Genomic DNA, 14,210 nt, shown 5'->3' with positions numbered 1-14,210 from the left:
GGCCAAGTTTTTCTTATATAGGCATGGAGTTTATAGCCCCCATACCATTTGGGCCGTAAACTCCATATTCTTGGAGTTTTGGAACCTAAATGTTGCACACATTACTCTAAAGTATACTCTCTCCAGCTATCTTTTGCATTACCAGGCTTTATAACACTCAAACTGACTTTAAACCGGCTAAAAATTACCAGAAAGTATTTAAGTTTTAATTGAAGTGCTTGACTGTACAGGATAGAAAATTTCGGGTTGTCACGTTACTTGACGTGAAACCTGTGTTTACACCCTTGTCAACAACTCAGATTCTTACATCGAATGGAGATTTATTTACTAATCCTACGCTTTACATGTCAATAGTTGGTGCGCTTCAATACCTGACTATCACTCGTCGAGATCTTTCATATGCAGTTAATCAAGTTAGTCAATTTTTTCTTGCTTCTACTACTGATCATTTTCAAGCTGTTAAGCGGATTCTACGATATGTCAAGAGTACTATTTCCTATGGTTTGCATTTTCAACATCCAAAAACATCTTCATTGCTTGGATACTCTGATGCTGATTGGGCCAGATGCGTTGAAACTCAACGACCTACCTATGGACACTCCATTTTTCTTGATGGAAATCTGATTTCTTGGAGTGCCAAGAAACAACCCACCGTTTCTCGTTCTAATTGTGAAGCGGAGTATCGTGCTATAGCAAATACAACAGCTGGAATCGTTTGGGTTATCAACTTGCTTCGTGATCTTCATGTTGTCCCTACTGTTGTGCCTACTCTTTTATGTGATAATAAGAGTGCCTTATTCCTCAGTCAAAATCCAATCTCTAAGCGAGCCAAACACATTAACATAGATTATCACTTTGTTCGTGAACTTGTTGCTTCTGGTAAGTTGATCACCCGGTACATTCTCACTCATCTACAACTAGCCGATATCTTCACCAAGAGTCTTTCACGACCTTCGTTTGAGCTTTTTCGTGCCAAGCTTCGTGTTGGACCTCCTCCTCTCAGCTTGAAGGGGGTATTAGATATAATTCAATACAATTAGATATTTAGATTATATTTGATTTAAGTTTTAAATCTCTATTTGTATGGCTAGTTAATTACACTCTGTTGTATTTTGTGTAATATATATACCATCAATATGCAACCTATAATTTTAAGGAAAAATCAATAACTCTTATAACCAATAATAAGAAATAACAAATAACATTCTTTTGACATAATGCTAAAACATGCCACCTTTCATTGGTAGTGTTACGCATTCCAAACTTGCCCTTATACATCCGTGGTACAAACAACCAAGGCCACACACACCGTTACGGTTAAGAGTAACTCGTTGGCACACACAAAGGAAAGGTTTGGCATGCGAACTACTAAGATGTGATGGGCTTGAAATGCAACTTAGAAGGAAACTTGGGGAGTAGTTATGCAATATTCTCATAGACATGGGATGAAACTTGCTACAAATTAAGAACGGAAAGCGAGCTATGCTGATCTAGGGTTTTATCCATTATATCTATCCATCCATCTCCCGCTTTCTGTCTCACTTTCCGTCCACCCCTCGTTTCTTCCATTGACGCCAAGGTAATTCGATTTCATCTCCTCAACTCATGATTTCCCTTGTTATTTTACATACAGATAGCAATTTCAGCATAATAAGGATAGAGTTTGTAGTTTGATCTGCTGATAGAGACGTAATAGTAGTCATTAATTTCATCTTCTTTTGTCTATGACATCTGCAGACAACTTGTTGTTAGATTCATATGTAGTAAATTTCGTACATAGGTCACAAATTCGCAAGTACCAAGATTTGTTGTTCAGTGAAACTTTCCCTGTTCGTTGATTGTTGCCGATTCTAATTAACACATTATATTGTTGCCCTAATTGCAAAATGTATGCATGATTCAATAAAGCTATTATTTCCTTTATCTCCGAAAAAACCTCGAAGTTAGATTAGTCCAATGGTTTTAGCTTGTTGCTGATTGCTCCGTACATCAATTCGAAACATTGTTTATCTCATTAGATGTTTCTTGACAAAGTATCAGCATCTGTTAGGTGAAAATCAACATATTGATACTCATTTTTTTCTCACATAGATACAGAATTTATCAAAATCTTCTTTTTTGTACTTGTGGCAGATGAATGTAGAAAAGCTACAGAAGATGGCTGGTGCAGTTCGCACTGGTGGGAAGGGTAGTGTTAGAAGGTGTGCTTTTGATATGTCTGTATATTGTTATTATCATTATGTTGTACAGAATGAGGACAAATTTGTAAAAGAATTAGAACTTAATGGGGAAAGCCTACTTTCTCTTTGCATCAAAACAAAGCATCACTTCAGTTATTGATTTGATTTGAAATGCAGAAAGAAGAAGGCTGTGCATAAAACAACTACAACAGATGACAAAAGGCTACAAAGCACTTTGAAAAGAATAGGAGTAAATGCAATACCAGCAATCGAGGAAGTTAACATTTTTAAGGATGAGACAGTTATTCAGTTCTTGAACCCTAAAGGTACTCATTTTTAAAGATAATCAGTTCTATCAGCTTTTTTTTTTTTGATTTTTTTTTTTTGACACAAAATCAATTTTCTTTCGTTTTTGTCTCAGTTCAAGCCTCAATTGCTGCCAACACTTGGGTTGTTAGTGGTTCTCCACAAACAAAGAGTATGTTTACAGTTTACTTTTGATATATGATGTTCTTATTCTTCATGTACATTGATATTTATGATCTTATGTTTTACTCTTTTTATTTTTTGGTTTCAGAATTGCAAGATATTCTACCTGGCATTCTCAACCAGTTAGGTAAGTGTTAAACATTTATATCTTTTATCATGCTTAATTTTTGAATGAGAAATCTTTCTTTAAAAATAATCATGATTTCTAATAAATTACAATTTTGTGTTTTACAGGACCTGATAATTTGGATAATTTGAGAAAATTAGCAGAGCAGTTTCAGAAGCAAGCACCAGGGGGTGGTGAAGGCACTGCTGCTGCAACAACACAGGATGATGATGATGATGATGAAGTTCCAGAGCTTGTTGCAGGTGAAACTTTTGAAGCTGCAGCTGAGGAAGGACAAAAATCATAGGACTTTTCAAGTGGACCAGATTACCCTTTACATTTCCAGTCTTTTGTGTTCCCTTTTTTTATTTATAAAGAAAAGAAGAGGAACATGAAAGATGATTTGTCCTTTGTTTGCTTTTAGACTTGTCATGCAACCAACGGTTTGCTGTTGAAATTCTCTATATATTTGCTGTTTGTATTATCGAGTTATCTAGTTCTACATTTCAGAAATGATATTTTAAAAAATAAATTGGATAATTAGGAAATGGAACTGAAAAAATAATAATAGGGTAAATTTGTAAGAGCTTGGGACTTCATGGGGAAACTCTCCTTTCCTTGACTTAATGGCGTTCCCTTAATCAAAAAAGAAACATTCATATATATAGCTTAACAGGTTAAGTAATTAGATGTTAATCTTCCAATCATGTTTTCTCTCAAGGGTAGGAATCATATCGAGACTTTGATTATGTTGAAGGATGTTTTTGTGCTTTCACGTGGAAGAATCACAACTAGCCAAATTAGGGTTTAATCTTGAGGTGATTGGGTTTTGGATTTCATTTTGATAGATGACTGTTTGATTTCAATTAGTGAAATCTATCAAGATTTGTTTGTGTTGAGTTTTATGAATTTGGTTTATAAATAAATATAAAAATTCATGAAGAAAACCAAAAGTAAGAGGATCATTGATCAAAATGACCTTCATGTGAAACGACATGTGATTGAAAAAGGGTTTAGGGCTTGAATTGAGGGCATCATTTATACTTAGACCAGACGGTGTGGATGAACGGTGGATGGGTATTTTCGGAATTGCACTAAGGAACATCACATCCTTGGTGTGGGGTAAGGTGAAAGATAGGAGCGTGTGGGGGGATTCTAAATACTTCCGATTTAAAAGTTAAAAACCATTTTAAGTGTCAAAAACCACTTTGACTTTAAATAAACCCAATTTGATGGAATTTTAGATGATGATTACTTATTAAATTGACGGACATATTCAATTTACCTATTATATTTGACACAGTAAAGTAATGTCTAACTATAACTAAATTATTGGTGTTATAGAAAGTTATTAAAACTTTCATTTATAACCTTCTAACATATACTAAATTTATAATTTATACTATCAACAATTAAATATTTGATCATAGGAATTAACATATAATATCTCAATTTAATTTCGTATAACTATAGAATCTATTTTGTATAATTACATAATCAATTTTATTTTGTATAATATCTCAATTTTATTTTAGAGATTTGCATATAATATTTCAATTTTAAGTTTTAATATCAACGATATCAATCGAGCTGCAATACGAACCTAACGAATATGAATAGAGATTTTGTTTATATTTGTTCATTTAACCTTAAATGACAGATAACGATCATGAACAATAAAAAACATAATATAATAATTCTTCACAACTATAATTTTCATTTACCACCGTCTTGTCAAATATTATCATATTTTAATTTTATTAATTATCAGGGACATCAACTACATGAATATTACAATTATTATGTGGTACATTCGACGAAATATATTCATTAAGTCGAACATTATACAACATTTCTCATCCAACAAAACGTTCTGATCTGTTGTGACACCAAAGTAACAAAACTATAGGCATTGAATATGATTCTTGTAAATCAACTTTTACGTAATGGTCATTATGAACGAAGGAGATAACAATAGATCTATGATGTGAGATGTCTTGATGTGTCACTAATGAAGTAAGCATTTTCATTATCATCATCGTGAGTTGCATTGTTTGTGTAAATATCATTAGTCTAACCAATACATACAAATATAAATATTTGATTTATAAAAACATAAATATCTGAATACTAATAAACGAACATACCTCGTAATTTAACTCATCAAACGATGGCAAATTGTAACATTCAGTTCAAGTGAGGGATTGCTATCGTTTAAAAATTCAAGATTTAACCCTACTCACGACGTGAGCCCTTTGGGTGTCATGTTGTGAGGAGGTTGGTGCAATCGCGTATATTTTAAGCCTCACGACGTGGGAGTATTTTGACTCACAATGTGAGGTTAGTTCAGGATGAAACCCTAATCTTGGGGTTTTGTCCCGTATTTAAAGGAAGTGAGGGCTAGGGGTAGCCCACCCTCAACCCCCATCACCTCCTTGCACCTCCTTTCTGGAACCCTAGCATTCATATTTGATCTTAAGCTCATTTTGGGTGATTTTAGCTAATGAGAAGAAGAGGAAGAGTATCTAGCCATCATTTATGCATTCAAGTCTTTCCATCAAGCATCATCTCACGTTTTGGAGCCTTTGTGAGTTTCAAGTTCATTTCTTTATGAATCTATAAGCGTAGAATTAGGTTTTTATGCTTAAATCCTTCTTTCCCTTGATGAAGTAGTGGTTAGAATCCATAAAGTTAACAACTTTATAGATCTCCAGTGCCTCTTGAGTATTATAACTTCTAGATCTGGATTTTGGTGGAGTTTTATGACTCTTGCACGAAGACTTAGTATCATTTTCTTACTTTGCACTTTAGTGGTGTTTGGGACATGCATTAGGCATGCATGTTCAAAAAGCCACGATTTTTATGATGCTCTACAGTGGTTAAGACCCTAGGAAAGATTTGGTTGCTTGACAATCCCTGTCTATTTTGGACTTATTTGGTCACGACGTTACCATTAAAGGACACGACGTGACCAGTGAATCAGGGATTTGACTAAGTTTGACTCAAGGGTATTTTGGGGAATTTCCACTAATTTAGAATAGGAAATGTTTTGATCGTTGGGAGTCTAGTAGTACCGGTTGTCGGAGCAGAGATTCATTCAGACTGTATCTGGATTGAGAGGTGAGTTTTCCTCATTGTACTTACGGGTCGAAGGCACAAAGGTCGACTCATTGATTGATATCCTGATTTGTCGTATGTTGCTATGCTATGGTGATAGTTAGATGTGTATCCTGGTATATAGGATGCTGTTATGTTGTAGTAATTTGTTAGATCTGTATCCTGGTATATAGGATGTTGCTATATTGTAGTGATCTTTTAGATTGGTATCTTGGTTTATAGGATATTGTTATGCTGTATTGATTTGTTAGACCTGTATGAACACCTGTATATGCTAGCTATTGATTGTTATGGTATATGTTGATATGTGATGGTCATCGGGTTGAGGTGGTTCTGCTTTGTGCTGAAGGCCAAGATACCCAAGGCGGTCCGGATAGACTGAAGGCTTTCTATGGGTTGTTTTTGAAAGTTTTGGGATACTATATTATTCGATAAACATTTTGGAAACATTGGTTTTGTAAACATTTTTTATAACTATGGGTTGTTTTTGAAAGTTTTAAATTGTTGTGATTTTTGGGATGTTACACAAATATTTTAGCCAACTCATTTTTTTTACTTAGTTTATTGTTTTTCAAAATATCGTACAATGAAAATGAAGTTTGGGACACATTCATTTATAGTAAAACTTTAGGAATGAAAAAGAGTACTATATAAATTATATGGTAAATTAAAGGACCATATATGTAAATATAGTAATATTATTTTGATTTGATCATAATGGTATTCATTTACATCACACTAAAATAAAAATAAGATATTTATTGTAAATGTAGGGTAAAATAAATGAACATAAATATAAATATAGTTATATTATTTTGACTAGTTTATAACTCGTGAAACCACGGTTACAAAATTAATTAAACTTTAATAGTTAGAACACAAAATTATTAATCAATTATAATAGTTAATTTAAATAAATATGTAAAATTATATCACCTTATAATTTGTATTAATTTTATTTTAATTTTTATTCCATTGTTATTAATTTATTGTAATTAAAGTGAAAATATTAAAATTTGAAATAGAGAATTAATAGGTTGACAAGTGGTATGCATTAATTAAGAGGTTTAATATGGTGATACATGATAAAAAAAATGTGTATTAATTAAGAGGCCTAATATGATGACACATTTCAAAAGAAGGTTAAAACTATTCTTTTATTAGAATAGGGATTTGATCGTAGTGATATTCATTTTCACCACACTGAAATAAAGATAAAATATTTATTGTAAATGCAGTGTAACTTAAAGGACCATAAATGTAAATATAATTATATTATTTTGATTTGATAGTAAAATGATTATATTTTAATTTTATTATAAAGAGCCTTATATATAATATTAAGAGGTATGTGTATGTTTGCCGTACTAAAAAAACTTAAAATCTTTTTTAAATTATCTTTTATATACTTATTCAAAACGCATCGGTCTTATCTAGTTATGTAATTAGGAAGAATATTATATTAAGTTTGGTTATATTATTTTGATTTTATCGTTTTGATATTCATTTACACCGCACTAAAATAAAGATATCATATTTATTGTAAATGTATCGTAACTTAAATGATCATAAATGTAAATATATTTATATTATTTTGATTTCATCGTAATAGTATTCATTTACACCGCATTGAAATAAAGATAATGTATTTATTGTAAATGTATGATAACTTAAAAGACCATAAATGTAAATATAATTATATTATTTTGATTTGATCCTAATGATATTCATTTACATCGTACTGAAATAAAGATAAAATATTTATTGTAAATGTAGGGTAACTAAAGGAACATAAATACAAATATAGTTATATTATTTTGATTTGATAGTAAATATGATTATATTATATATATATATATATATATATATATATATATATATATATATATATATATATATATATATATATATATATATATATATATATATATATATATATATATATACACACTATTAGGACGTATGTGTATGTTTGTCCTGCTATACAAACTTAAAATCTTTTTAATAAATTATCTTTCGTATACTTGTTCAAAACCCATGGGTCTTATCTAGTTATGTAATTAGGAAAATATCATAGGGTAAATTTCACGGATGGTCCCTATGGTTTAGGGTAATTTATGTCTTTGGTCCCTAACATTTTTTTTAATTCGGCCTGTCTCTACTTTATATTTTTGTTGCATGCTTGGTCCCTATTCGTTCTAAAAAGACTAATTTGCCCTCATCAATTTCTTTTTTTAATTAAATTTCTATTTATTTATTAATGAATTATTTTATTATTATCTAAAAGAATTTAAACAAATAATACATGTGAGTCCCTCCCTTATTGCCTCCTTCAACTTTGTTCTTCCCTCGACCTTTCTCCCATCTTCATTCCTTTCATCCCAACTCCAGCGACTTCACTAGATCTTCGAAAAACACCAAACAATCAAACCCCCTCTTTCTCGGAGAAAAATTTTCACCTGAAAAAATAAATGACAACGAAAATCAACAAGATTTTAGTCAACACAGGAATGTGCAATGTGTGATATATACATCTCATCGCTACCGCTGTTCTGGGTATTTCCAACGAGCATAAATCATAAACCAAAAACCATCTCCTCTCCCTCTCTCAAATCCGGTGAATTAACCTTAACCCCTGAAGTCGGAACACTGTCGATGCCGCTAACATCTCCGCCATCTTCGTCAGCATCTTCACTGTCACACCCCAAAACCAGGAACGACGGAAACGTTCTGGGGCGGAGGACGTCATGTATAATATCAACAACAATGTAAAGTAGTAAACAAACAACAACATCATCCATTGCATTAATAATATAATTATTATACAAATGTGTTCTGTCAAATTTTGATAAACACTAAAGCATAAATCAAAATGAAAGATAAGTCTTGAATAAGCTCCATCTTCCTTTCTCCTTGCATCGGTACCTGTCTATGATGACCTGAGGATACAAGTAATTTTGAAAGCGAGAATCAGCTTTAAAGCTGGTGAGATCATAAGTATTTAGTGTCTTAATGTGTATGTAAGAATATGTAAGTACATGTATTGTAAGTATTGAAAGTGTATATGAACTGTAAGTGTTTGAAAAACCCTAGAATCCCTATGATTCCTACTAGTATATGAAGGTGTCTTCTACCAAGACCTAACTGTTCTGAATGTAGTCTTCTACCAAGATCTAACTGTTCTGAATGTATGTTCCTTGTAAGAGTATGTATTTTCCCAAGTATAACTATCATTATCCAAAAATATAGTTTCTACATTCATGTGCGTCGTGTGAATGTTCACGAAGTGAATGTAATGGGAAAATGAAATAGTACTATGGTGTAGTGCTGTAAGAACTACTGCCGTACTAATTACCTTAAACCGGATTTTATATTAAGGCATTGTGTGATAAATTGCACCATACTATCGACTAGTAACATCGACATAATGAATGGTCGTAATAACGGAATGACGTTTGGCACCCGCAGACGTGCAGGTCCGGCTGTAGCTAGTAGCAAGGTGTAGGATTGTCAATCCAGTATAGATCTATATGCAAACTCACGCTCTCCCTCTAAGAGAATTCTGGCTACAACTCGAGCTATGACAATTAAGTCATGCTCCGATTTAAATCACAATAATTAACGTATTCTTGTATATGTACTGGAATGAACTGTTCTAGCTGTAATGTAATGAACTGTTCTAGCTGTAATATGATGAACTGTTCTAGCTGTAATGTAATGAACTGTTCTAACTGTAATGTACGTGCTCTCTACCTAGCAAGTATAGTAATGTAATCGTTCTAGTATAGTTGTATATGTTCTCTTCCTAGTATAGTTGTATATGTAATGTACTGTAATGTTCTAGAAAGTATTGACTCATGAATGAACTGACTCATTGTATGATATCGCGTTCTAGTAATTGTTATAGTATCTTCCTAAACTACCCATATGGTAGCTTTCTAGTAATCTAAGTGGTACGTATGGACATGGATGTATACCCTTGCTACCCAAGGGCATATGTTGAACTGGAAAGACCTTTTATGACTATATATGTACACATGATATATAACTAATATTTAAACGACTTTCGGACGAATACCCAATATCCCACCAGACCACATCTCAAGGCGCGAAAAGGAAATAGGGTGGATAGCCTTCCTAAGTCTTTTAAACATTTCTTATATAACTATACATATAGAGGCATGCAATTTATAATATAAAATCATAAATAAGTTTTGTAAGACATTTGAAATATAAGTATTATTTTAAGAAAAGATCGACTTGATGTTAATCTATAAAACAATTTGAAGGCATAAGTTTAATAAAACAGTTTAAGTATAAGGAAACATTTGTTTGAAATACAGTTGTAAATAAGTTTGAAAGGTAATGTACGGAGTAAGCTGTACAGTGTAAAAAGGAGTTTAAAACATATAAAATGTTTATAAAAAGTCATTTGAAGGAAACTGTTTGGTAAAACGGCTAATGAGTAGCCAAATCATTTGAATGCTGTATATTAATCACATGTGATTGATGTAATAAGTAATATAATCCTACTTACTAATCACATGTGATTGACATAATAAGTAGCATGATTCTACTTGTATCCCCCCCATAAAACATTTAAAAATAGTTTAAAACATTAGTTAAGGGGTATGAACTCACCTGCAGTAAGTGACTGGAATTGAACGGAATGTTATCGTACGGAAGGATCGGACAAGTGCTTGGTGTCAAGTGGAGACTTAGACACACACAATGATCCTAATTACATATGAAAACATATGTATATAAATAATTAGTGATTTTAACACTAATTATACAAGTAATAACATTTAAGCGCGAGGAAAACACTTTTGGTCAAGTGCTAGGAGGCTAAAGGGTTGCAACAAAGGAGTGCAATGTCCTTAATGTGAGTTTAAGGTCTAATGACCATATTCATCGGAGTTTACGGCCCAAGAGAGTAAGCTCCTGGCCGTAAACTCCCAACCAAGGCTTGGGATGGTACTTTCAATTACTACAACCTTAGTGGGAATTGTTTCAAGGCCTATACAAGTGTTTGGGCACCATATTGACTCCTTTGGGGAGTTTACGGCCCAAAGACCCTTTTCCCTTGGAGTTTACGGCCGTAAACTCCCTTGGGAGGGTGATTATGGTGCTTTCAAGTCTCAAACATTTCTAGGAACAAGTCTAGGCTTTAGGAGGGTTTATGGCACCATTTGGTACCATTTCTTGGAGTTTATGGCCATAGAACATTTTGGGCCGTAAACTCCCTCACACATGGGGTTCTAAATGTTTTAGCTAGTCCATAACTCATCTAGGTACATGCCCAAATTGTCTCATGGCTTAAGGAAGTGTTTAGGGTGTCCTTTGACCCCTTTATGGGAGTTTACGGCCCAAGAATTACTCTTGGCCGTAAACTCTTCAACACTTGTGCTTTCCTTATGTTTTATATGTCTTAAATAATTTAGGGTATTTGTCTAACATAAAGTCCAAGCTTTAGGTGCCTTAAAAACACCATTTGAGCATGTTTCAAGGGAGTTTACGGCCTAAGCTTTTCTTGGGCCGTAAAATCCTAACTTTGGGTGTTTCTTGGCTGATTTCTTGTACCTAAAACACTCCTATACATGTCCAAGGTAGTTACTAAGCACGGGGGACAATCTAGGCTCGGTTTTAGGAGTTTACCGCTCAAGAACACCTTGGGAAGTAAACTCCTAAATCGGATGATTTAGCTATGTAATCTATGTTATGAACACATTTAAAGCTTTCTAACACTACTAGAAAGAGTTACTCACAATTTGGGATAAAAACCCGAAGATCCGTGAGAGAGAATTTGGCTTTTCTCTAATTGGAATTCAACTAATGAACCAATTTGGTTCAGAATTCTATTTATAGTCCTGAAATATTTTTGGCAAAAAATATTTCTTTTCTCGGAATGGATTCTAATGACCTAGAGTAATGGAATTACAGTGTTGCAGAAAATCCTAGTGCATCCACTCTCCTAATATCTCTTTAGGTGAAAAATCCAGAAAACTGCCAAACTTAAACTCGAAAACTGAGTTTTCACTGTAACTGTTATACTTCTATTGGATTCAAATGGTTTGTTCAGAATGGAAATTTCGGGTTGTCACATCATCCCCCTGTTAAAGGGAATTTCGTCCCGAAATTAGAATTTAGGCAAGGAAGTATGCACGAATTATCGAGTCGTGAGGAGGAAACTTCCTAATCGATTGGTTCTAGCGCACCTAAGTGATAACGGGTTCTCGGTTGGCATTCCAACGAACCTTCACTAACTGGCGATGACGTTGCTTCGTCTGCTTGACCTCTCGGTCGAGGGTCACTACGGTTCTAATATGAAGGCGAGGATCTCGACGAGTGGACTTGCAAGAGTCCTAACGGAAAGGTATAGTTTCACGATCGAGTTGCGAAGAGTAGAAAGTATGTTACTGAGTTCACGGAGTAGGTCTAGTTTGTGCGAGGCACAAGACCGATTCTGATAAGAATCTCGGAGGTCCTGTCTAACTTGGATTTAGCTTTCCACGCTTTACGAAGCGTATTAAGCCATTCCCAGAGTGAGTTATTCTAGAGAACTTGGTCACTCACTTGGAATCTCAAAAGTTCCTTTTCTTGCATAACTTCCCAGTCAAAGGCCACCCCCTTCTGGGTCAAAGTCGTACGAGTTTCTGTAGCTTGCGAGGAGTTCTAAATGAACTAAGGCGGTAGGTCGGTAAGACCTATAATTTGGTAAATGACTGTCGGCGTCTCTGGTCTCGATAAATGCTCAACGGTTTTGACAAATCGAAAGAGTACTCAAAATTTCCCACACTACTAATAGTGGGTCTTAGAAATTTGACTCTTCAATTTCAAAACTTGTGCTTTGAGAACATCGCTAAAAGTTCCTCTGAAGGGAATGTTTTCCCATGGGTTCCTTCTTACTACAAGGGTAGATAAGCAAGTCATTACATGGAGAAATGACGAACTGATCCAGGTAAGAAAGATGTACCCTACTCGTTTTAGCTCATAAAAGCTATGGGTGTGTTGGTCCTATCCGAAGGGTATCACTATGGACTCGAAGTGTCCGTATCGAGTTTAGGAGATAGTCGTCCGGACATCTTTCCCTAACACTCGAACTGGTGATATTCGGATCCCGGATCCATTCCGGGAAGTAGTTTCTTTCTTTGCGTTTGCTCAACCATTTTGTCTACGCGCGGCAGAGATAACGATTTCTAATGAAAAATCTCGACGGAGTACTCGATAACCGAGGTACATGCAATGCGATCCGTCGATCTCTGGAAGAATATGACCGAGGTTCTCTAGGGTGAGAAGCCTAGTCTTCTAATTCTATTTATGTGTAGTTCGCTAAGTTGTCCAAACTGTTCTTGTATCTCCGTGGGTGTTTAAACTATAAGGTGATCTGTTTACGGGAGTCGTACTGGGTTCTATGCTTGTTCTCGTGACGATGTGATTACTCGTACTTAGGCAGTTCTCCGTCCTGAAGTTCATATTAGAAATCATACCTAGTTTCACAATCACCCTTTCGTGTATATGAGTCATATATAATTAAGGTTGAAAAGGTAGTCGAATAACTGGTTCTTCTTTAAGTTCACATCCCATCGGGGAAAAAGAATTTAAAGTGGAATCATCAATTCTAAACCTGTAGAACCTTGATTATATATCACTCTTATGCATACATTCCTTAGTGATAGATCAACCGCATGAATCCCGGGATTAAACTTGACGTACTGCTCGAGTGGTACTTTGGGGATTTCTTTGGAAAGAGAATAACTAATAGGTACTCCTAGCATGAGTACTTTGGTGTTCTGATGTGACGGTTTTGCTGGAAAAGTGATCTAGAAGAAAGAGGTGTACGTATGAAGCTGTTTTCGTGAGAATCAAATTGAATCGAGTCGTATGATAATGTCGAAATCATACCGAAACTTAAAGACATTAGATTTGAACATATGACGTTTACAGACAAAACACAACCGTGCAACCATGGACAGAGTTACAATACTTTAGATTTACCACAAGACTATTGCTGCGAATAAGGTATACTACAAAAGACAAGTATACGCAGCACGAGAGTCCCTATACAGATAGGATCTCGCAAAAGGTAAGACTCTAGTTGCACTAGTTCTAGATAATTTATAAGTCTGTTACAACGAAACGCCTTAATTGCATTTAACATGGTTCCGGAGCAGGCTCTCCTGCAGCTGTGATCCTGAGAATTCTCCCATCTGCGCCAGAGTTCTTTGCTACCGGGCAATCTTTCATGAAGTGCCCTACTTCCCCGCATTGGTGACATGCCTGGGTAGTACTAGCTTTGGCGAAGGGATTGCGGTGTT

The 14,210-nt window shown here is 34.5% G+C and overlaps 1 protein-coding gene and 1 pseudogene across 1 annotated transcript; both read left to right on the top strand.

Annotated features, from left to right (window-relative positions):
- The first annotated feature begins 344 nt into the window (after positions 1–344).
- Positions 345–1,040, top strand: LOC145046797 (secreted RxLR effector protein 161 pseudogene; annotated as a pseudogene).
- A 416-nt stretch (positions 1,041–1,456) lies between these two features.
- Positions 1,457–3,259, top strand: LOC145048055 (nascent polypeptide-associated complex subunit beta-like). The gene is made up of 6 exons (XM_078996454.1): positions 1,457–1,579; positions 2,134–2,201; positions 2,358–2,506; positions 2,602–2,658; positions 2,758–2,796; positions 2,904–3,259. The coding sequence occupies exons 2-6, from the start codon at positions 2,134–2,136 to the stop codon at positions 3,080–3,082; spliced, it is 492 nt and encodes a 163-aa protein (XP_078852580.1). The 5' UTR covers positions 1,457–1,579; the 3' UTR covers positions 3,083–3,259.
- Positions 3,260–14,210: the final 10,951 nt, after the last annotated feature.

The sequence above is a fragment of the Lactuca saligna genome, chromosome 5, assembly GCF_052625555.1.
Source record: "Lactuca saligna cultivar CGN05327 chromosome 5, ASM5262555v1, whole genome shotgun sequence".
NCBI lineage: Eukaryota > Viridiplantae > Streptophyta > Magnoliopsida > Asterales > Asteraceae > Lactuca > Lactuca saligna.
Note: the sequence above shows the minus strand (reverse complement) of the source record. Positions and strands in the feature narration are given on the sequence as shown.

What these genes read in the sequence shown, in the direction of transcription:
- LOC145048055 (XM_078996454.1), top strand. Translation starts at nt 2,134, where the DNA reads ATGAATGTAGAAAAGCTACAGAAGATGGCTGGTGCAGTTCGCACTGGT. An exon ending in TCAGTTCTTGAACCCTAAAG is followed by an intron (nt 2,507 to 2,601) that starts GTACTCATTTTT and finishes TTTTTGTCTCAG; the next exon opens with TTCAAGCCTCAATTGCTGCC. An exon ending in TGGTTCTCCACAAACAAAGA is followed by an intron (nt 2,659 to 2,757) that starts GTATGTTTACAG and finishes TTTTGGTTTCAG; the next exon opens with AATTGCAAGATATTCTACCT.